At 36.0% G+C, this 16680-nt stretch overlaps 1 protein-coding gene across 1 annotated transcript in view; it reads right to left on the bottom strand.

Annotated features, from left to right (window-relative positions):
• Window positions 1-16680, bottom strand: part of Bruce (BIR repeat containing ubiquitin-conjugating enzyme) — a 1406664-nt gene that overhangs the window by 84121 nt on the left and 1305863 nt on the right. Inside the window, exon 61 of the mRNA XM_068225988.1 lies at window positions 16355-16490. Coding sequence (XP_068082089.1) covers window positions 16355-16490 — 136 coding nt within the window. The remainder of the gene's footprint in view (window positions 1-16354; window positions 16491-16680) is intronic.

Raw genomic sequence — 16680 nt, 5'->3', positions numbered from 1 at the left:
TTATAAGCAAGGGAACAGGATGATTGCAACAACTATCGAGGTATCTCATTGATTAGTATACCAGGCAAAGTATTCACTGGCATCTTGGAAGGGAGGGTGCGATCAGTCATTGAGAGGAAGTTGGATGAAAACCAGTGTGGTTTCAGACCACAGAGAGGCTGTCAGGATCAGATTTTCAGTATGCGCCAGGTAATTGAAGAATGCTACGAGAGGAATAGGCAGTTGTGTTTATATTTCGTAGATCTAGAGAAAGCATATGACAGGGTACTGAGGGAAAGATGTTTGCTATACTGGGGGACTATGGAATTAAAGGTAGATTATTAAAATCAATCAAAGTAATTTATGTTGACAATTGGGCTTCAGTGAGAATTGATGGTAGAATGAGTTCTTGGTTCAGGGTACTTACAGGGGTTAGACAAGCCTGTAATCTTTCACCTTTGCTGTTCGTAGTTTACATGGATCATCTGCTGAAAGGTATAAAATGGCAGGGAGGGATTCAGTTAGGTGGAAATGTAGTAAGCAGTCTGGCCTATGCTGATGACTTGGTTTTAATGGCAGATTGTGCCGAAAGCACTTGAAAGAACTTGAAAATAGGTGCAATGAGTATGGTATGAAAATTAGCCTCTCGAAGACTAAATGGTTGTCAGTAGGCAAGAAATTCAACAGAATTGAATGTTAGATTGGTGATACAAAGCTAGAACAGGTAGGTAATTTGAAGTATTTAGGTTGTGTATTCTCCCAGGATGGTAATGTAGTAAGTGAGATTGAATCAAGGTGTCGTAAAGCTAATGCAGTGAGCTCACAGTTGTGATCAACAGTATTCTGTAAGAAGGAAGTCAGCTCCCAGACGAAACTATCTTTACATCGGTCTGTTTTCAGACCAACTTTGCTTTACGGGAGCGAAAGCTGGGTGGACTCAGGATATCTTATTCATAAGTTAGAAGCAACAGACATGAAAGTAGCAAGTATGATTTTTGGTACAAACAGGTGGGAACAATGGCAGGAGGGTACATGAAATGAGGAGATAAAGGCTAATTTAGGAATGAACTCGATGGATGAAGCTGTACGCATAAACCAGCTTTGGTGGTGGGGTCATGTGAGGTGAATGGAGGATAGGTTACCTAGGAGAATAATGGACTCTGTTATGGAGGGTAAGAGAAGTAGAGGTAGGCCAAGACGACAATGGTTAGACTCAGTTTCTAATATTTAAAGATAAGAGGTATAGAACTAAATGAGGCCACAACACTAGTTGCAAATCGAGGATTGTGGTGACGTTTAGTAAATTCACAGAGGCTTGCAGACTGAACTCTGAAAGGCATAACAGTCTATAATGATAATGTATGTACGTATGTAGTATTACAAATTTTTTTACAAAAATTTCCTAACCTAAAATCGGAAGATAGTCGTTCACAAACATTTCCCAACCTAAAATTGTGGATCATACTCTTGTAGAGTTACAATACCTCCCCTTGATTTGTGAAGATTAATTTACAATAAATCTGAGCAAATCACAGTTGGTGAAGATCAATTTACAATACATAGAACATCTTGACTTAAATACTTTACCTTACATACCTCTTAAGATTATGAATATTGTACATACCAATCATGTCACCTGTACTGTTCAACAGGTGATAAGCACACTTGCCAACTTTCTTACCTACAGTGTAAGGTCCCTGGTACAATTAAAAAAAACTTATTAATTTCCTTACTGTCAGCAAATGAAATGTGTGGAACCTTTAGTAACACCACCTCTCATAGTTCAAAACTATCTTCATGATGCCTCCTCCTCTGCTGCATCACCCTCCTATCAGCTGCCTTCTTTAAATTCTGCCTCGCTAAATCTATCACCAAGTCCTTTGGTACTTCTTCGCCTGTGGAAAGACCTAGAATCCTAGCCAATTCCCGTTCAGGCTTATGACCCAACTGCAGCTTGACTGGTGTTAATCCAGTGCTGTCATGTCGCGTCACATTGCACCAATTTTCCACATCGTCCAAGTCGTTAAACCAAGAATTGTAATTTTCACTAATGGATGTGCGAAACATGCGGCCTGGCTCACACATTACCCTCTTAGACATATTTCCCTGAGGATATCATATGGAAGAGTAATGTACGCTAACCCCATTATCACCGAGCCTGTTCCTCCATATACGTGAAGTAAATTGGGATCCATGATCCAACAAGATTCTTTTGGGTTTACCAAACTCTGGTGTGAACCTGTTCAGAATTTTCCTCACACAGGCCCTGGCAGTGGCCTTACACAATGGATACAACTTGAGATACTTGGTAAATGAGTCAATAACAACAAATATATACTGATATGCATACTTTGTTTTAACAAGAGGACCCCACAAATCTATACAAACCAGCTCACCAGGTCCATCAGTCACTATAGCTTGCCTCGGGCCTTCCAGATAACGGTTAGGATGTTTACTTCCTTGACGGGAATCACACTTCGCAAAGGTCTTCCTAATGTCTCTACCCATATCCTTTCAAATGAAATTCTCCTGTTGAGGTATCCACAATGACGCACACAAAATGCTGTCAACTTGTGTACATGGATTTATTTACAATTATTTACAAACTGAATGCACATAATCTTAATCCCTGTATCACAAACAAAACACTTCACTCTGAGAACATCAACAAAGCTGCCATTTTAACAACTGCCTATCACTTCAACATGGAGACTGCACCCGATGAATGTCAACTACCAACTTTACTAAGCCAATTCACATACTTCAAACACTCGTTAGCATGACACATGTCTGGTCAGAACAACTCCTGTTAAACCAAGACTCTTAATAAACAATAACTCGTCTCTACCACCAAGACCACCTCTTTATATATGTGCCTGGCCAGGCTTCCAGAAAGATACGTCAGAAAATGCCTTCTCGTAAATTCTAGAGTGCTTAATACATAGATATAGTGTACAGAATATTCTCCATAATTTCCGTCTACCCAGTGCCTTTCTGGATGTTACAGTGTGTTTAAAAATACTGCAGTGGGTTACAAATTATATATACAGGTAAGAATAAATTAATTACAGGTCCTTTACATATAAATGTCTATATACAGTACATGTTTCATGACATAAAAAACACACACACATGAGCATTCAACTACGTAAATAAAATAATAATAATAATAATAATAATAATAATAATAATAATAATAATAATAATAATAATAATATTCATAACAGTAATTCAAGCTCGATACCTGCAATATTTACCCATGGGTGAGAGAATATTGCTTTCAACTTATATCCATTTATCACACTTGCGTCACTGTATGGCATCCAGTACCTTGTCTGCTCCAAAATGACCCGGCTCAATGTGGTAAAACCAAATATATCTGACCAGAGGGACTATGGTACTACCACCTTCCAACGCCCCTTAAAATCCTCTCTTGACACCAAGTCCCTATCAACTTATATTTCCTACTCCCCTGGAGTATGTCTTTTCCTCGTCCTTCCTGTTCCAATTCTAGTTTAATCTCTCTCAATACTTTGTCCTTCAACTGTTCTTCTCTCAATTTTAAGAGTCTGTCCTCAAACTACATATGAGTACTCCCTCCTCTTCATTTCTTACCTCCCCTTGCATGTCAGCTGGGTGCCTACTCATATAGTCGGCAAAGGCATTCCGACTCCCTGCTATATAAACCACTTCAAAGTGGTACTCTTGGATTGCCAGTATCCAAAGTTAAAAACTTTTTATTACCACCTATTCAATACAAAAATAATGCACTCAATTATTTATAAAATATTCATGAGGTACATTGGTTAATAGGACATGTTTCATTCGTCTTTGCGAACATCATCAGCTATAAATATACAAAGCTTAAGGTCAGGGCCCTGAGTTTATTTAAATGGTTAAAAATGTCGTTATGTTAAAAGAATGGTGAAGTTGTGATAAAAGTGGTTGTATAGTATTAAAATTAGACTGTAACATATTATACAGATTAGCATCAAAATTTTTCATAAATACAATGAATATTAATAATCTGAAAAGTAAAAGCAATCATAAAGGTTGTGAAATAGAAAAGATGTAATAGTAGACATTAAAAAGAACTTCGATGTTTGAAGCGTGGATTAATTGTAGAGTTGTTGAGTATAAACTTGAAGTTTGAAATCTGAAAAGAAAGAAAAAAGGGAAGAGTGAAGTGATGTTTTACGAAAATAAAAAGGGGGTGAAAATTGTAAAAAGGAGAAAGCTTACCTGTTAGACCGGTGAAAATATTTGCTAGCGATGACAGCGTGAATAGGACAAAGCAGGCCACTTGTTGTTGCCTCTAGTGAATTATGTTGAACTGAGACAGATAGTATTGTAGGCACTAAAATACGTCCATATGTGACGCGTGGATAATGTTGAAAGCTTGAACTTGAAAATTATTATTAAATCTGAAAAGAAGGCAAAAAAGGGGAATTGAGGCCATGTTATGACGAAAATTAAAAGGGAGAGAAAGAGAAAATTAAAAAAGGAAACTTACCTGCTGTAATAGAAAGGGAGTGTCCACTAGCGTTAACTGCGTGAGGCAAACTGGCAAGCGACTTTGTTATTGCTTCTCGTATTGTAAGTGTGTATACGTAGAGGCGGGGAGTGAGTCATGTGAGGAGGGGAAGTAGCTAATTCCTTAGACACGCCAGATGTACGTGGAGGGGGTGTCACATGGGAGGGTGGTGGAGTAGTAACTGTTGTTACTGAGGAAATGCTCTTAGCGGTTGGATAATTAAAAATGTTCATAAAGTTGTTGTTATTTATATTAAAAAAAGAGAGTAATTCTGGGATTTTCTCAATTAATGGGCTTTTGATTTCTGAAATTTCGTTTAAGTTTTGATTTCCATTGAAATGTTGGTCCAAGGATACGTAAATGTTCTCGAACTCTGTCATTAGTTTGCTTTTACCGACGTATTTTAGGATTTGAAGATCTTTTTCAATCGTCGTAAAACTGTGGCCGGTTTCTTCCATGTGAATACTCATGGTGGAATATTTTTTGTGTTTTGAGGCGTTGTAATGTTCAAGATACCTAGTCAAAAAACTGCGTCTTTCAACTAAAAAAAATGATAGTCACAATATTTTAACTTTCCTTAATGAACTTGACAACTATGTCAAATTCACTAAGGAAGACGAAATAAACGGTTCCATAAACTTCTTGGACTTAAACATCTCAAGAGAGAATAACAAGTTTAATTTCCAAATATATAGAAAGCCTTCTTGCGCCCCTGTCACTATAAGAAACGACTCTTTACACCCGCAATCCCATAAACAGGCTGCATTTTTCAGTCTCGTTTATAGAGCATTAAAAATCCTGCTCACAACTGAAAATCGTAAAAAAGAATTAAATTACATCAAAGATTTGGCCAGAATTAACGGCTATAACCCTTTGATGATTAACAAAATCATCAATAAGGTAAAATTAAAAACTGCGACTAAGTTGATTCCGGACAAACCTAAAAAATCGAAATATGCTGCCTTCACCTACACAAACCCAGGCCTATTTCAAATCACCAACCCCCTAAAGAAATACGATATCAACATCGCTCATAAAACCCGATACACGAATCGTAATATTTTTCTCAATTCAAATATAGTTAACAGTAATCACACTAAATTCTCGAACTCTGGTGTTTATAGACTTAAATGTAGTCATTGTGATTTTTCTTACATCGGACAGATTGGACGCAGTTTTTTGACTAGGTATCTTGAACATTACAACGCCTCAAAACACAAAAAATATTCTGCCATGAGTATTCACATGGAAGAAACCGGCCACAGTTTTACGACGATTGAAAAAGATCTTCAAATCCTAAAATACGTCAGTAAAAGCAAACTAATGACAGAGTTCGAGAACATTTACATATCCTTGGACCAACATTTCAATGGAAATCAAAACTTAAACGAAATTTCAGAAATCAAAAGCCCATTAATTGAGAAAATCCCAGAATTACTCTCTTTTTTTAATATAAATAACAACAACTTTATGAACATTTTTAATTATCCAACTGCTAAGAGCATTTCCTCAGTAACAACAGTTACTACTACACCACCCTCCCATGTGACACCCCCTCCACGTACATCTGGCGCGTCTAAGGAATTAGCTACTTCCCCTCCTCACATGACTCACTCCCCGCCTCTACGTATACACACTTACAACACGAGAAGCAATAACAAAGCCGCTTGCCAGTTTGCCTCACGCAGTTAACGCTAGCGGACACTCCCTTTCTATTACAGCAGGTAAGTTTCCTTTTTTAATTTTCTCTTTCTCTCCCTTTTAATTTTCGTCATAACATGGCCTCAATACCCCTTTTTCGCCTTCTTTTCAGATTTAATAATAATTTTCAAGTTCATGCTTTCAACATTATCCACGCGTCACATATGGACGTATTTTAGTGCCTACAATACTATCTGTCTCAATTCAACACAATTCACTAGAGGCAATAACAAGTGGCCTGCTTTGTCCTATTCACGCTGTCATCGCTAGCAAATATTTTCACCGGTCTAATGGGTAAGCTTTCTCCTTTTTACAATTTTCACCCCCTTTTTATTTTCATAAAACATCACTTCACTCTTCCCTTTTTACTTTCTTTTCAGATTTCAAACTTCAAGTTTATACTCAACAACTCTACAATTAATCCACGCTTCAAACATCGAAGTTCTTTTTAATGTCTACTATTACATCTTTTCTATTTCACAACCTTTATGATTGCTTTTACTTTTCAGATTATTAATATTCATTGTATTTATGAAAAATTTTGATGCTAATCTGTATAATATGTTACAGTCTAATTTTAATACTATACAACCACTTTTATCACAACTTCACCATTCTTTTAACATAACGACATTTTTAACCATTTAAATAAACTCAGGGCCCTGACCTTAAGCTTTGTATATTTATAGCTGATGATGTTCGCAAAGACGAATGAAACATGTCCTATTAACCAATGTACCTCATGAATATTTTATAAATAATTGAGTGCATTATTTTTGTATTGAATAGGTGGTAATGAAAAGTTTTTAACTTTAATACATTATCTTCAATACGGTCTAATTATGAGATTTATCACATGTAATTTGCCAGTATCCACCGCGACAAGCGACCCAAAGTCAATTTGCAGGTCCTAATGAAAGCAAGAGCATGATGATCTGTGTAGATCGTAAACTTCCTCCCTAACAAATAAACTCTTAAACTTTCTAGGTGCATATACTATCGCAAACAATTCCTTCTTACTTACAGTATATCTTTCCTCGGCAGGGTTAAGCCCTCTACTGGCCAGAGAAACAACACCAAAATTACATTCCTCATCTGGTTGACATAACATCGCTGCTATGCCCAAATCAGATGCATTTGTCATCACATAAAAGCCAAGCGTTGGCTTAGGGTACTGCAATATGAATTCCTCATGAAACCCTTTCTTCAAAGCCTGTAATGCCTCTTCCTTCCTCTTTGTCCATTTCCATCAAGCATTCTGCTTTAGTAGTTCTCTAAATGGTTCAGTGAGAGGGTACTTGATCATGAATCACCTGAAATAGTTATATACATCTAGCAGCAATCTCAACTGTTTCGCGTTCCTAGGTGTCTTAGCCGAAAAATCTTGTCAAGCCTAGTTATCTCAGGTGTCACACCTTTAAGTGTGATGTTATGCCCCAGAAAAGTAACACTATAGGTGCAGAATTTAGATTTGCTCAATTTCAACGTGAAGCCAGATCTCAACAATTTACTATTGACAGTAACGTTTTATTAGAAGTTTTTGGGTCCACCTTATTCGATACCTTACAATTTTGTTGTATAGATGTAATTACAAAATTTTATGTTTCATTCAGTACTAGTTTCGATGCTATACTGCGTCATCATCAGCTAAACAGAGGTTTTTAGAAAAATTGGCAATCATATAAGTTTAACAACATCATAACATTTAAAATCATATTAATAACAATGAAACTGACTTAAAAAGTATACTGTCTATTTATCCATCCTTATTTTTCAACAAGTCAAAGACCTGCAGGTCTTATGCAACAAACTAATAAAATCATATGCAAACTGGTTTGCTCAATTATAATATAAGTGAATTCAAAGTAGAACAACAGAATATAAAATGGAAATAGCCTTGAAAACTATTTGTACTTAATTGATTGCACTTTGTAAAACATCACGTAGTAAAAATAAGTTCCATAAAATCTACAGTGTCCCCTTTGACAGTGTTGTTCAATGAAGCAATCCTAATGAGGTGGAAATGAACACAACATCCTTTAAGATATTATCAAGAACAACGTTTCCCAGTTCAATGCGGACCTGTAAATAACAAGATATGCTACAATTATCACTTCATCAAAGAGGCAAGATATAAGGTTGTGTCTATAGCATTTTTGTCATAGTTAAAAATAAATGAGATAGAAAGGAAGGTCTTAAAAGTAGGAATATTAGGTAGTACCATATGACTGATAAAGCAGGCATGAGACAGTTTCTAAAAAGTAACTATGATTGGCGGAAAACGGTAAATAAAAATGTAAACAGACTCTGGGATGGGTTTAAAGAAAATGTTGAGGAATGCGAAAACAGGTTTGTACCTTTAAGGGAGGTAAGGAATGGTAAAGACCCACCTTATTATAATAGAGAAATAAAGAGACTAAGAAGGACGTGCAGACTGGAAAGAAATAGAGTTAGAAATGGCTGTGGAAGTGAGGAGAAATTGAAGGAACTTACTAGAAAATTGAACCTAGCAAAGAAGGTAGCTAAGGATAACATGATGGCAAGCATAATTGGCAGTCATACAAATTTTAGTGAAAAATGGAAGAGTATGTATAGGTATTTTAAGGCAGAAACAGGTTCCAAGAAGGACATTCCAGGAATAATTAATGAACAAGAGGAGTGTGTATGTGAGGATCTTCAAAAGGCAGAAGTATTCAGTCAGCAGTATGTAAAGATTGTTGGTTACAAGGATAATGCCCAGATAGAGGAGGAGACTAAGGCTAAAGAAGTATTAAAATTTACATATGATAACAATGACATCTACAATAAGATACAAAAGTTGAAAACCAGAAAAGCGGCTGGAATTGATAAGATTTCTTGGGATATACTAAAGACAATGGGTTGGGATATAGTACCATATCTGAAGTACTTATTTGATTATTGTTTGGTCAGAGGAGCTATACCAGATGAATGGAGAGTTGCTATAGTAGCCCCTGTGTATGAAGGAAAGGGTGATAGACATAAAGCTGAAAATTACAGGCCAGTAAGTTTGACATGCATTGTATGTAAGCCTTGGGAAGGCATTCTTTCTGATTATATTAGACATGTTTTTGAAATTAATAACTGGTTCGATAGAAGGCAGTTCGGTTTTAGGAAAGGTTATTCCACTGAATCTCAACTTGTAGGATTCTAGCAAGATACAGCAGATATCTTGGATTTAGGAGGTCAAATGGACTGTATCGTGACTGACCTGTCTAAAGCATGTGATAGGGTGGATCATGGGAGACTACTGGCAAAAATGAGTGCAATTGCACTAGACAAAAGAGTGACTGAATGGTTTGCTATATTTCTAGAAAATAGATCTCAGAGAATTAGAGTAGGTGAAGCTTTATCTGACCCTGTAATAATTAAGAGGAGAATTCCTCAAGGCAGTATTATCGGACCTTAATGTTTTCTTATATATATATAAATGATATGAGTAAAGGAGTGGAATTGGAGGTAAGGCTTTTTGCGGATGATGTTATTCTCTATAGAGTGATAAATAAGTTACAAGATTGTGAGCAACTGCAGCGTGACCTCGGAAATTTGTGAGATGGACAGCAGGCAATGGTATGTTGATAAACGGGGTTAAAAGTCAGGTTGTGAGTTTCACAAATAGGAAAAGTCCTGTCTCAGTTTTAATTATTGCGTTGATGGGGTGAAAGTTCCTTTTGGGGATCATTGTAAGTATCTAGGTGTTAATATAAGGAAAGATATTCATTGGGGTAATCACATAAATGGGATTGTAAATAAAGGGTACAGATCTCTGCACATGGTTATGAGGGTGTTTAGGGGTTGTAGTAAGGATGTAAAGGAGAGGGCATATAAGTCTCTGGTAAGACCCCAACTAGAGTATGGTTCCAGTGTATGGGACCCTCACCAGGATTACCTGATTCAAGAACTGGAAAAAATCCAAAGAAAAGCAGCTTGATTTGTTCTGGGTGATTTCCGACAAAAGAGTAGCGTTACAAAAATGTTGCAAAGTTTGGGCTGGGAAGAATTGAGAGAAAGAAGGAGAGCTGCTCGACCAAATGGTATGTAAAATGCTTACAATATAGTGATTATTTTAATCCACCTATTCAATACAAATTGGTTTTGTGTTGCTAGTTCATAATACTACAACACGAATTTACAGGGACATGTTTCGCTTTATTTACAAGCATCTTCTGCCTACATAATTGTCTCAAGGTTAAGACCTGTCGTATTTGGATTGTTTTTACAAATTTTTTTGCTTGAGTATACATCCCTGTTTAGTAATAATATGTAAAAATCATAGGAATTATGTACACATTAAAAGTATGACAATATGAATTACAATGTTGAATTGAAGTAACCCTTAATTCTAAAATACATTGACGTCCAAAACATAGCAACTACAATTTAAAAATTTGGTTAAAATTGTTTTTTTTTTTAAATTGTAGTTACTATGTTTTGGACGTCAATGTATTTTAGAATTAAGGGTTACTCCAATTCGACATTGTAATTGTGAAAAAAGCTATCTTTATATAGGTATCCAGACCAGGCTTCCAGAAAGATACATTTCAAGCAATACCTTCTCGAAAACTCGAGAGTGCATAATACATAGATTATAATGTATGGATATTCTCAATTGTTCTCGTGCCTATTACCATTCTGGAAGTTACAGTGTGTTTCACAATTATGGATTACAATTTATGTATACAAGAAAGAATAAATTATATAATAATAATTTACAGGTATTTACATTAACTGAACTCATATGAATATTTATGTATATGCCATGTTTCATGACATAACCTCACACACAATACGGTCATTCGACTACGTAAATAATAATACTAATACTAAATGGCAATAAGAAAAAATCCAAGAAGACCCAATAAGAACAACCTGCAACTTTGTGAAGGGAGCTGGTATATCTAGGTGGGAATGAAAGAAAAACATGGTAGCAAAAGATCTTAGAGGTCGACGCTAATTAGGAACTAATATTTAGTGGCCCCTTGAAGAAAAGAAGAAAAAGAATACTAAATGGATGTACATCACTTCATAGCCATACGTACAAGTAATAATGAAATGAAATGAAATGGCGTATGGCTTTTAGTGCTGGGAGTGTATGAGGACAAGTTCGGCTCGCCAGGTGAAGGTCTTTTGATTTGACTCCCATAGGCGACCTGCACGTCGGAGTGAGGATGAAATGATGATGAAGACGACACATACACCCAGCCCCAGTGTCAGCGAAATTAACCAATTAAGGTTAAAATTCCTGACCCTGCCGGGAATCGAACCCGGGACCCTCTGGACCGGAGGCCTCAATGCTGATCATTCAGCCAAGGAGTCGTACACAACAGTAGTAATAATAATAATAATAATAATAATAATAATAATAATAATAATAATAATAACAACAACAACAACAACAATAACAATAATATTAATTTGAGGTCGATATTTGCATTAGTTACCCATGGGTGAGAGAATATTGTTTTCAAGATATAATTGTTTATCGCACTTGTGTCAGTATCCCCCCCATAACTTGAAACAATTTACAAACTTTGTCACACTTGTCGACTTTGCCTTTGACGTAGATTATATCTTTTCCTTCCTCGATGTCGCTGGATGTGCTCTCCTCCTCTTGACCAGCATGTGCTCTGTCGGGGTTGCCTCTCTGCCATCCTCTTCCTCGATGATAGTCAGTGTGTTTTCCTCACGATGACCAGATGGTGCTGTGTTATTAGTAGCCTCTCGTCCAGGCTTACTCTGTATGCACAGCGATTGGGTGACTCGCCGCAACTCCGATTTGGTGTGTGAGGTTATGTCATGAAATTATTAGTATTATTAATATGTACGTAGTCGAAGAATCGAATTGTGTGTGAGGGTATGTCATGAAACATGGGTTGTACATAGACATTGATATCAGTTCCGTTAATGTAAATACCTGTAAATTAATATTATAATTTATTCTTACCTGTATATAATTTGTAATCCATAATTGTGAAACACACTGTAACTTCCAGAATGGTAATAGGTGACAAGAACGATGGAGAATATTCTGTACATTATAATCTATGTATTAGACACTCTAGAATTTTAGTTTTTTTTTGTAATGTAGCTTTGCAGAAGCCTGTCCAGGCACATATATAAGGAGACGATCTTGACGGTGACAAGTTAGTTATTGGGAAGAGTTATTGAGAGTTACTGTTAAGTGAGTTGTTGGAAGTTATTGGTTGAAGAGTCATGGTGTAGCATTTCAGCCACCATTTCCGTCCTTTTGTCCCTGGGAATTAGCAGCTAGTCACCATTACTGACTTCTAGAGACTTCCACAGACCCTAGTAAGCTCTGAAGGTTGAGCTGTGCTCGTCGATATCCTTCCATGCACTACTGAGCATAAAGCATAAATTATTAGAAAGACTGCTGCACAACAGGATCAGTTGTACATAGGGTTGCAAACTCTCCCATATTTCCAGAAATCTTCCGTATTTGACCCTGTTTCTTTTATGATAGCTCAGCTGCTGTATTTTTGGCTCTTTGAATATAATTCTCTTGTATTTTTATATAAAGTAAAATTACTAATTTTCAATCATTTGACAGCTGAGGCAAATGATTCTATAACAACATATCTTCTATCAATTATCTTATTCAGAAATGGCCAACCAATGAGTTGTTATCTGCAAACTAATGAACACTTTCTTTCTTTCTTTCTTCAGGGTGAATTGGCATGATTGGGTTTCAGTGGTTCTACTCTACCTCACATGTGAGTTGTGTAAGTGAGAGTTTATAATAAAATAATGGGCAGCAATTGCGAAGCTAAAAATCCACAAAAAATAAAGTACATATGTAACTATCTTTTGAAATGTGAAGATGTATATTCCTGGACTGGACCAGCACAGTCTAATGCTTATAAAGCAAACTGTGAAAGCGAGTTTAGCATCCCACATGGCGTCAAGAACGCATGTATACAACATGACACTGCAGATAATAAATTAGTATTAACTAATCTAAAATATTATATCTTGTTGTCAGCGAGTAAATTGTTTGAATGATATAATTTGAGCATTTTATAAGTTAACTTACTGTGATTTCTTATAGGTCACGGAAGTGAAGTAGAAAGTCAGTACTTCATCCGAGTTTACAACTTTCTTCAGTTCTCCCCACCTTAGCAGAGGCCTAAACAATGATGATGGGAAAACTATTTCTGGTTAACTTTTATTAGTCTACCACACAGTACAACATAATCTCAGTTATAGGAGCATGGATTGTGCTTTCAAAAAATGTGTTCAGTGAATCTGATGTGTCAAAAAAGAAAAATCTGTTGTGGACTAAAAGGGCCTGAAATGATTGTAAAGAAAGTTTTAGCCCCAAGAAGGATAAATTATTTTTTGGAAGTGTTAAATGACCCCAATAAATGCAACACGTTCTTTTCTTTAGCAATAGATGCCTCCAATCACCTAAACAGGAAATTGTTCCTCTTCCTCCAGTTCTTTGAATTTGATATTAAATAATATCAAGTAATTGAGCAAAGTATGGTGATATATTACCAACATCAAATTGTTTGACATTAATGAGTATTAATAACCTACGGACGTCAATTGCAGTTTCATCTGCCTGTTCTATGTAATCAAACAATTTGTTTTGTAGTACACTAAAGGGGTCAAAATATCATACCACACCTGGAAACAATTACTTGATATTATTTAATATCAAATTCAAAGAACTGGAGGAAGAGGAACAACATGAAGAAGAAATGGTGGAAGAAAACCAAAATGAAGATATAACAATGTTTGAAATAGGAGGAGCTATAAATAAGATAAAAAGTGGCAAATCATCAGGCGTGGATTAGGTGGCTACAGATGTGATAAAGGCAGCAGGACCAGTAGGGTTATATTGGATATATAGATTATTTTGAGTGATGTGGAAGAATAAAGATGTACCAGAAGATTGGAGGAAGCGTCTGATAATCCCAGTATTCAAGAAGGATGATAATAAACAATGTAGCAATTATAGGGGAATCACCCACATTTCCCATGTAGCAAAGATCTTTGAGGGGATAGACTGAGGATGAAATTAGAAAAGGAAATGGAGGAAGAACAATATGATGTATAAACTTATGTATTTGGTTTGATCAAGGTTGCTAGAAAGCGTTAAGTGCTGAAGCAAGAATGATTAGTATCTAACAGAAGAGGGTTAGATATGGTCAACACCGTCAAGTTTATATTGGGTAAAATTTTGGTCTGTTCAGGCGATAAGAATTCAGTCAAGGAAGGCAAGTGTTCCTTCAGTACAATCAGGTGTCGTCACAGCATCGTATCATTTATAAGATAAGCATTCCCGGTTATTAGTTAGTTATGATGGTAAAATTGATGTCTGATGGAGACAGTAAGCATTGTAAGGCACTTGAGCCATGTTATATTAATCAGTCACAAATAACTAGAACCACGTGTGTGTGTGTGTGTGTGTTCACAGATATATAAAGGTCAATCTTTCAAGCAGCATTCATTCTGCAAATGCTAGGTCACTGACTTATGTCACTTAATTGTGTGCAGAATAATAAATTTTACCAGGTTTATCAGTGGTAGAAAAGAGTGCTTGAGGTAATACCCTTTGCGTGTTTCACCAATAGTGTACCCAATTAAAGTCACAAACTCTTTTCTTTATGAGAGATTTACTGGTTTGTAAGTGTATACTTAACATACCGGTAATTAATTAGATCTTGGAATTTTTTCTTCGTCCTTGAGTGAGTTAATATTTTTGGAATCCTCATTTGCGCTTAGATGGGTGTTTGTTTTATTTTTAATTCCAGTAATTTGTTTTTCTCTTTAATCATTATAATCTTGTTCATTTCAACTTATTCACTTTTACTTTGATTTTGTTAATAAATTAACAAAATCTGGTTATCGTCCTTTTTAAGTAGTTTCGCCCGTAGTCACCCAGACGAGGAAAATGGACGCTTCACTCCCTGAGGTACGTTTCACATGTGCGGTGAGTATATTTTATTTCAGAGCCGAGGCAGCGTCTATGAACCAGTTTCACCACCACATCATGCTCCATGTGAGAGCGCATGCGACAAGATTCGTTAAGGAGTTTTTTACAAGTTTATTACAAGTTTATTTTCTGTGTGCATTCTGTGGAAGACTCTACATGGTGTTCATTTGATTGTTCATTCTCTGGGAGAGTGTACAGTGAGTCGTGGTTTCTATGTGTAATCTGGAGCTAATGTCTTATTTCACACAGAACTGATAACTGCTAGATGAAATAGTAGGCTAAGTGTTCATTGATTGGTCATTTTTTCTCTGATTTGACATGGCATTCATCATTCATTGACTCTACATTGTGAAATTGTGTGGATAGATTCATATAATATAATGAGGTGATTGAGATTTCTTTTTTTTTAACCTCCTGTAGTTATAAAACGTGGTAACTTCATTCCATGGTGATGGTGTTATTTTGTTCATGTAAAGGAGGTTAAGTAAGGGACAGCAATGTCATCCATATAAAACTTCACTTTGAAGCTTGATTTTCAAAACTATGTACATGCATCTGTGAACCATGGAGGCCATTCAGAGATATTAATGTCTTGGAGCGACATTAGGGGCCAGACCAACCCCATGTAAATAAATACTGGAAGCTGGGAGGGTTCAAGGCGTCAGTTTGAAGAGGAAGTGTTTGTGAAATTAAGCTTAGTAAATAAGGTCCAAGTGTAAGGGGGGGTCGTCGTACCTGTCCTTACTAGATGTTTCACAACAGAGTATAGCTAATTTGTGGGTATATTGTACATTTGTGGTATGTCAATTTTGTTAATTTATGTGCAAGCAGCAAAACAAGTTTGTCTCATTACATGACAATTTTTTTAGGAGTAAATTCACATAATACACTTAACTGTAAATACTCCCAAAGGTATAAGTAAATTTGCTATGGTTCACAGTTAACCAAAACAATATTATACACTGGACTGTCAGGTTTGTATCAGGATGTCCTTATCACCTCACATTTTGAATACTATCATATTAATAATATTAAAACCATTAATAATTTGCATAGATACTGGGTTCCATCAACTCTCAGCAATTTCCAATAGGAAAAAAAAAAGTAATCTAAGCAAGTCATAAAATTAGAGGATGACATGGGAAGTTAAGTTGAATATTTACCAAACTGAAGTTCTTTCATGACTTTTGAATAGATTTCTTCAGCAGAACGTTTCACTGGATATTCAATACTGCAGGGCATACTACCATTTGTTTGTGACAGGCTCTGATTTTCCAGAAGTAATTTTTGAGTAGCATCCTGGAAACAAAATGTAAAATATATGCAATGATTCTTCTTTAAAAGTAATGAAAGAAGAACTGTATCAAATGTAACTATAATAAAAAATAACTCTCAATATTTTGAAGCCTGGAATTCTGAACTGCTGTATAGCATCATTTGAATAAAGCACACATTCCAACTCATCTCTTATTCTTCTGGCTAATATTCC

This window comes from Anabrus simplex, chromosome 2 (assembly GCF_040414725.1).
Source record: "Anabrus simplex isolate iqAnaSimp1 chromosome 2, ASM4041472v1, whole genome shotgun sequence".
Classification (NCBI taxonomy): domain Eukaryota; kingdom Metazoa; phylum Arthropoda; class Insecta; order Orthoptera; family Tettigoniidae; genus Anabrus; species Anabrus simplex.
Note: the sequence above shows the minus strand (reverse complement) of the source record. Positions and strands in the feature narration are given on the sequence as shown.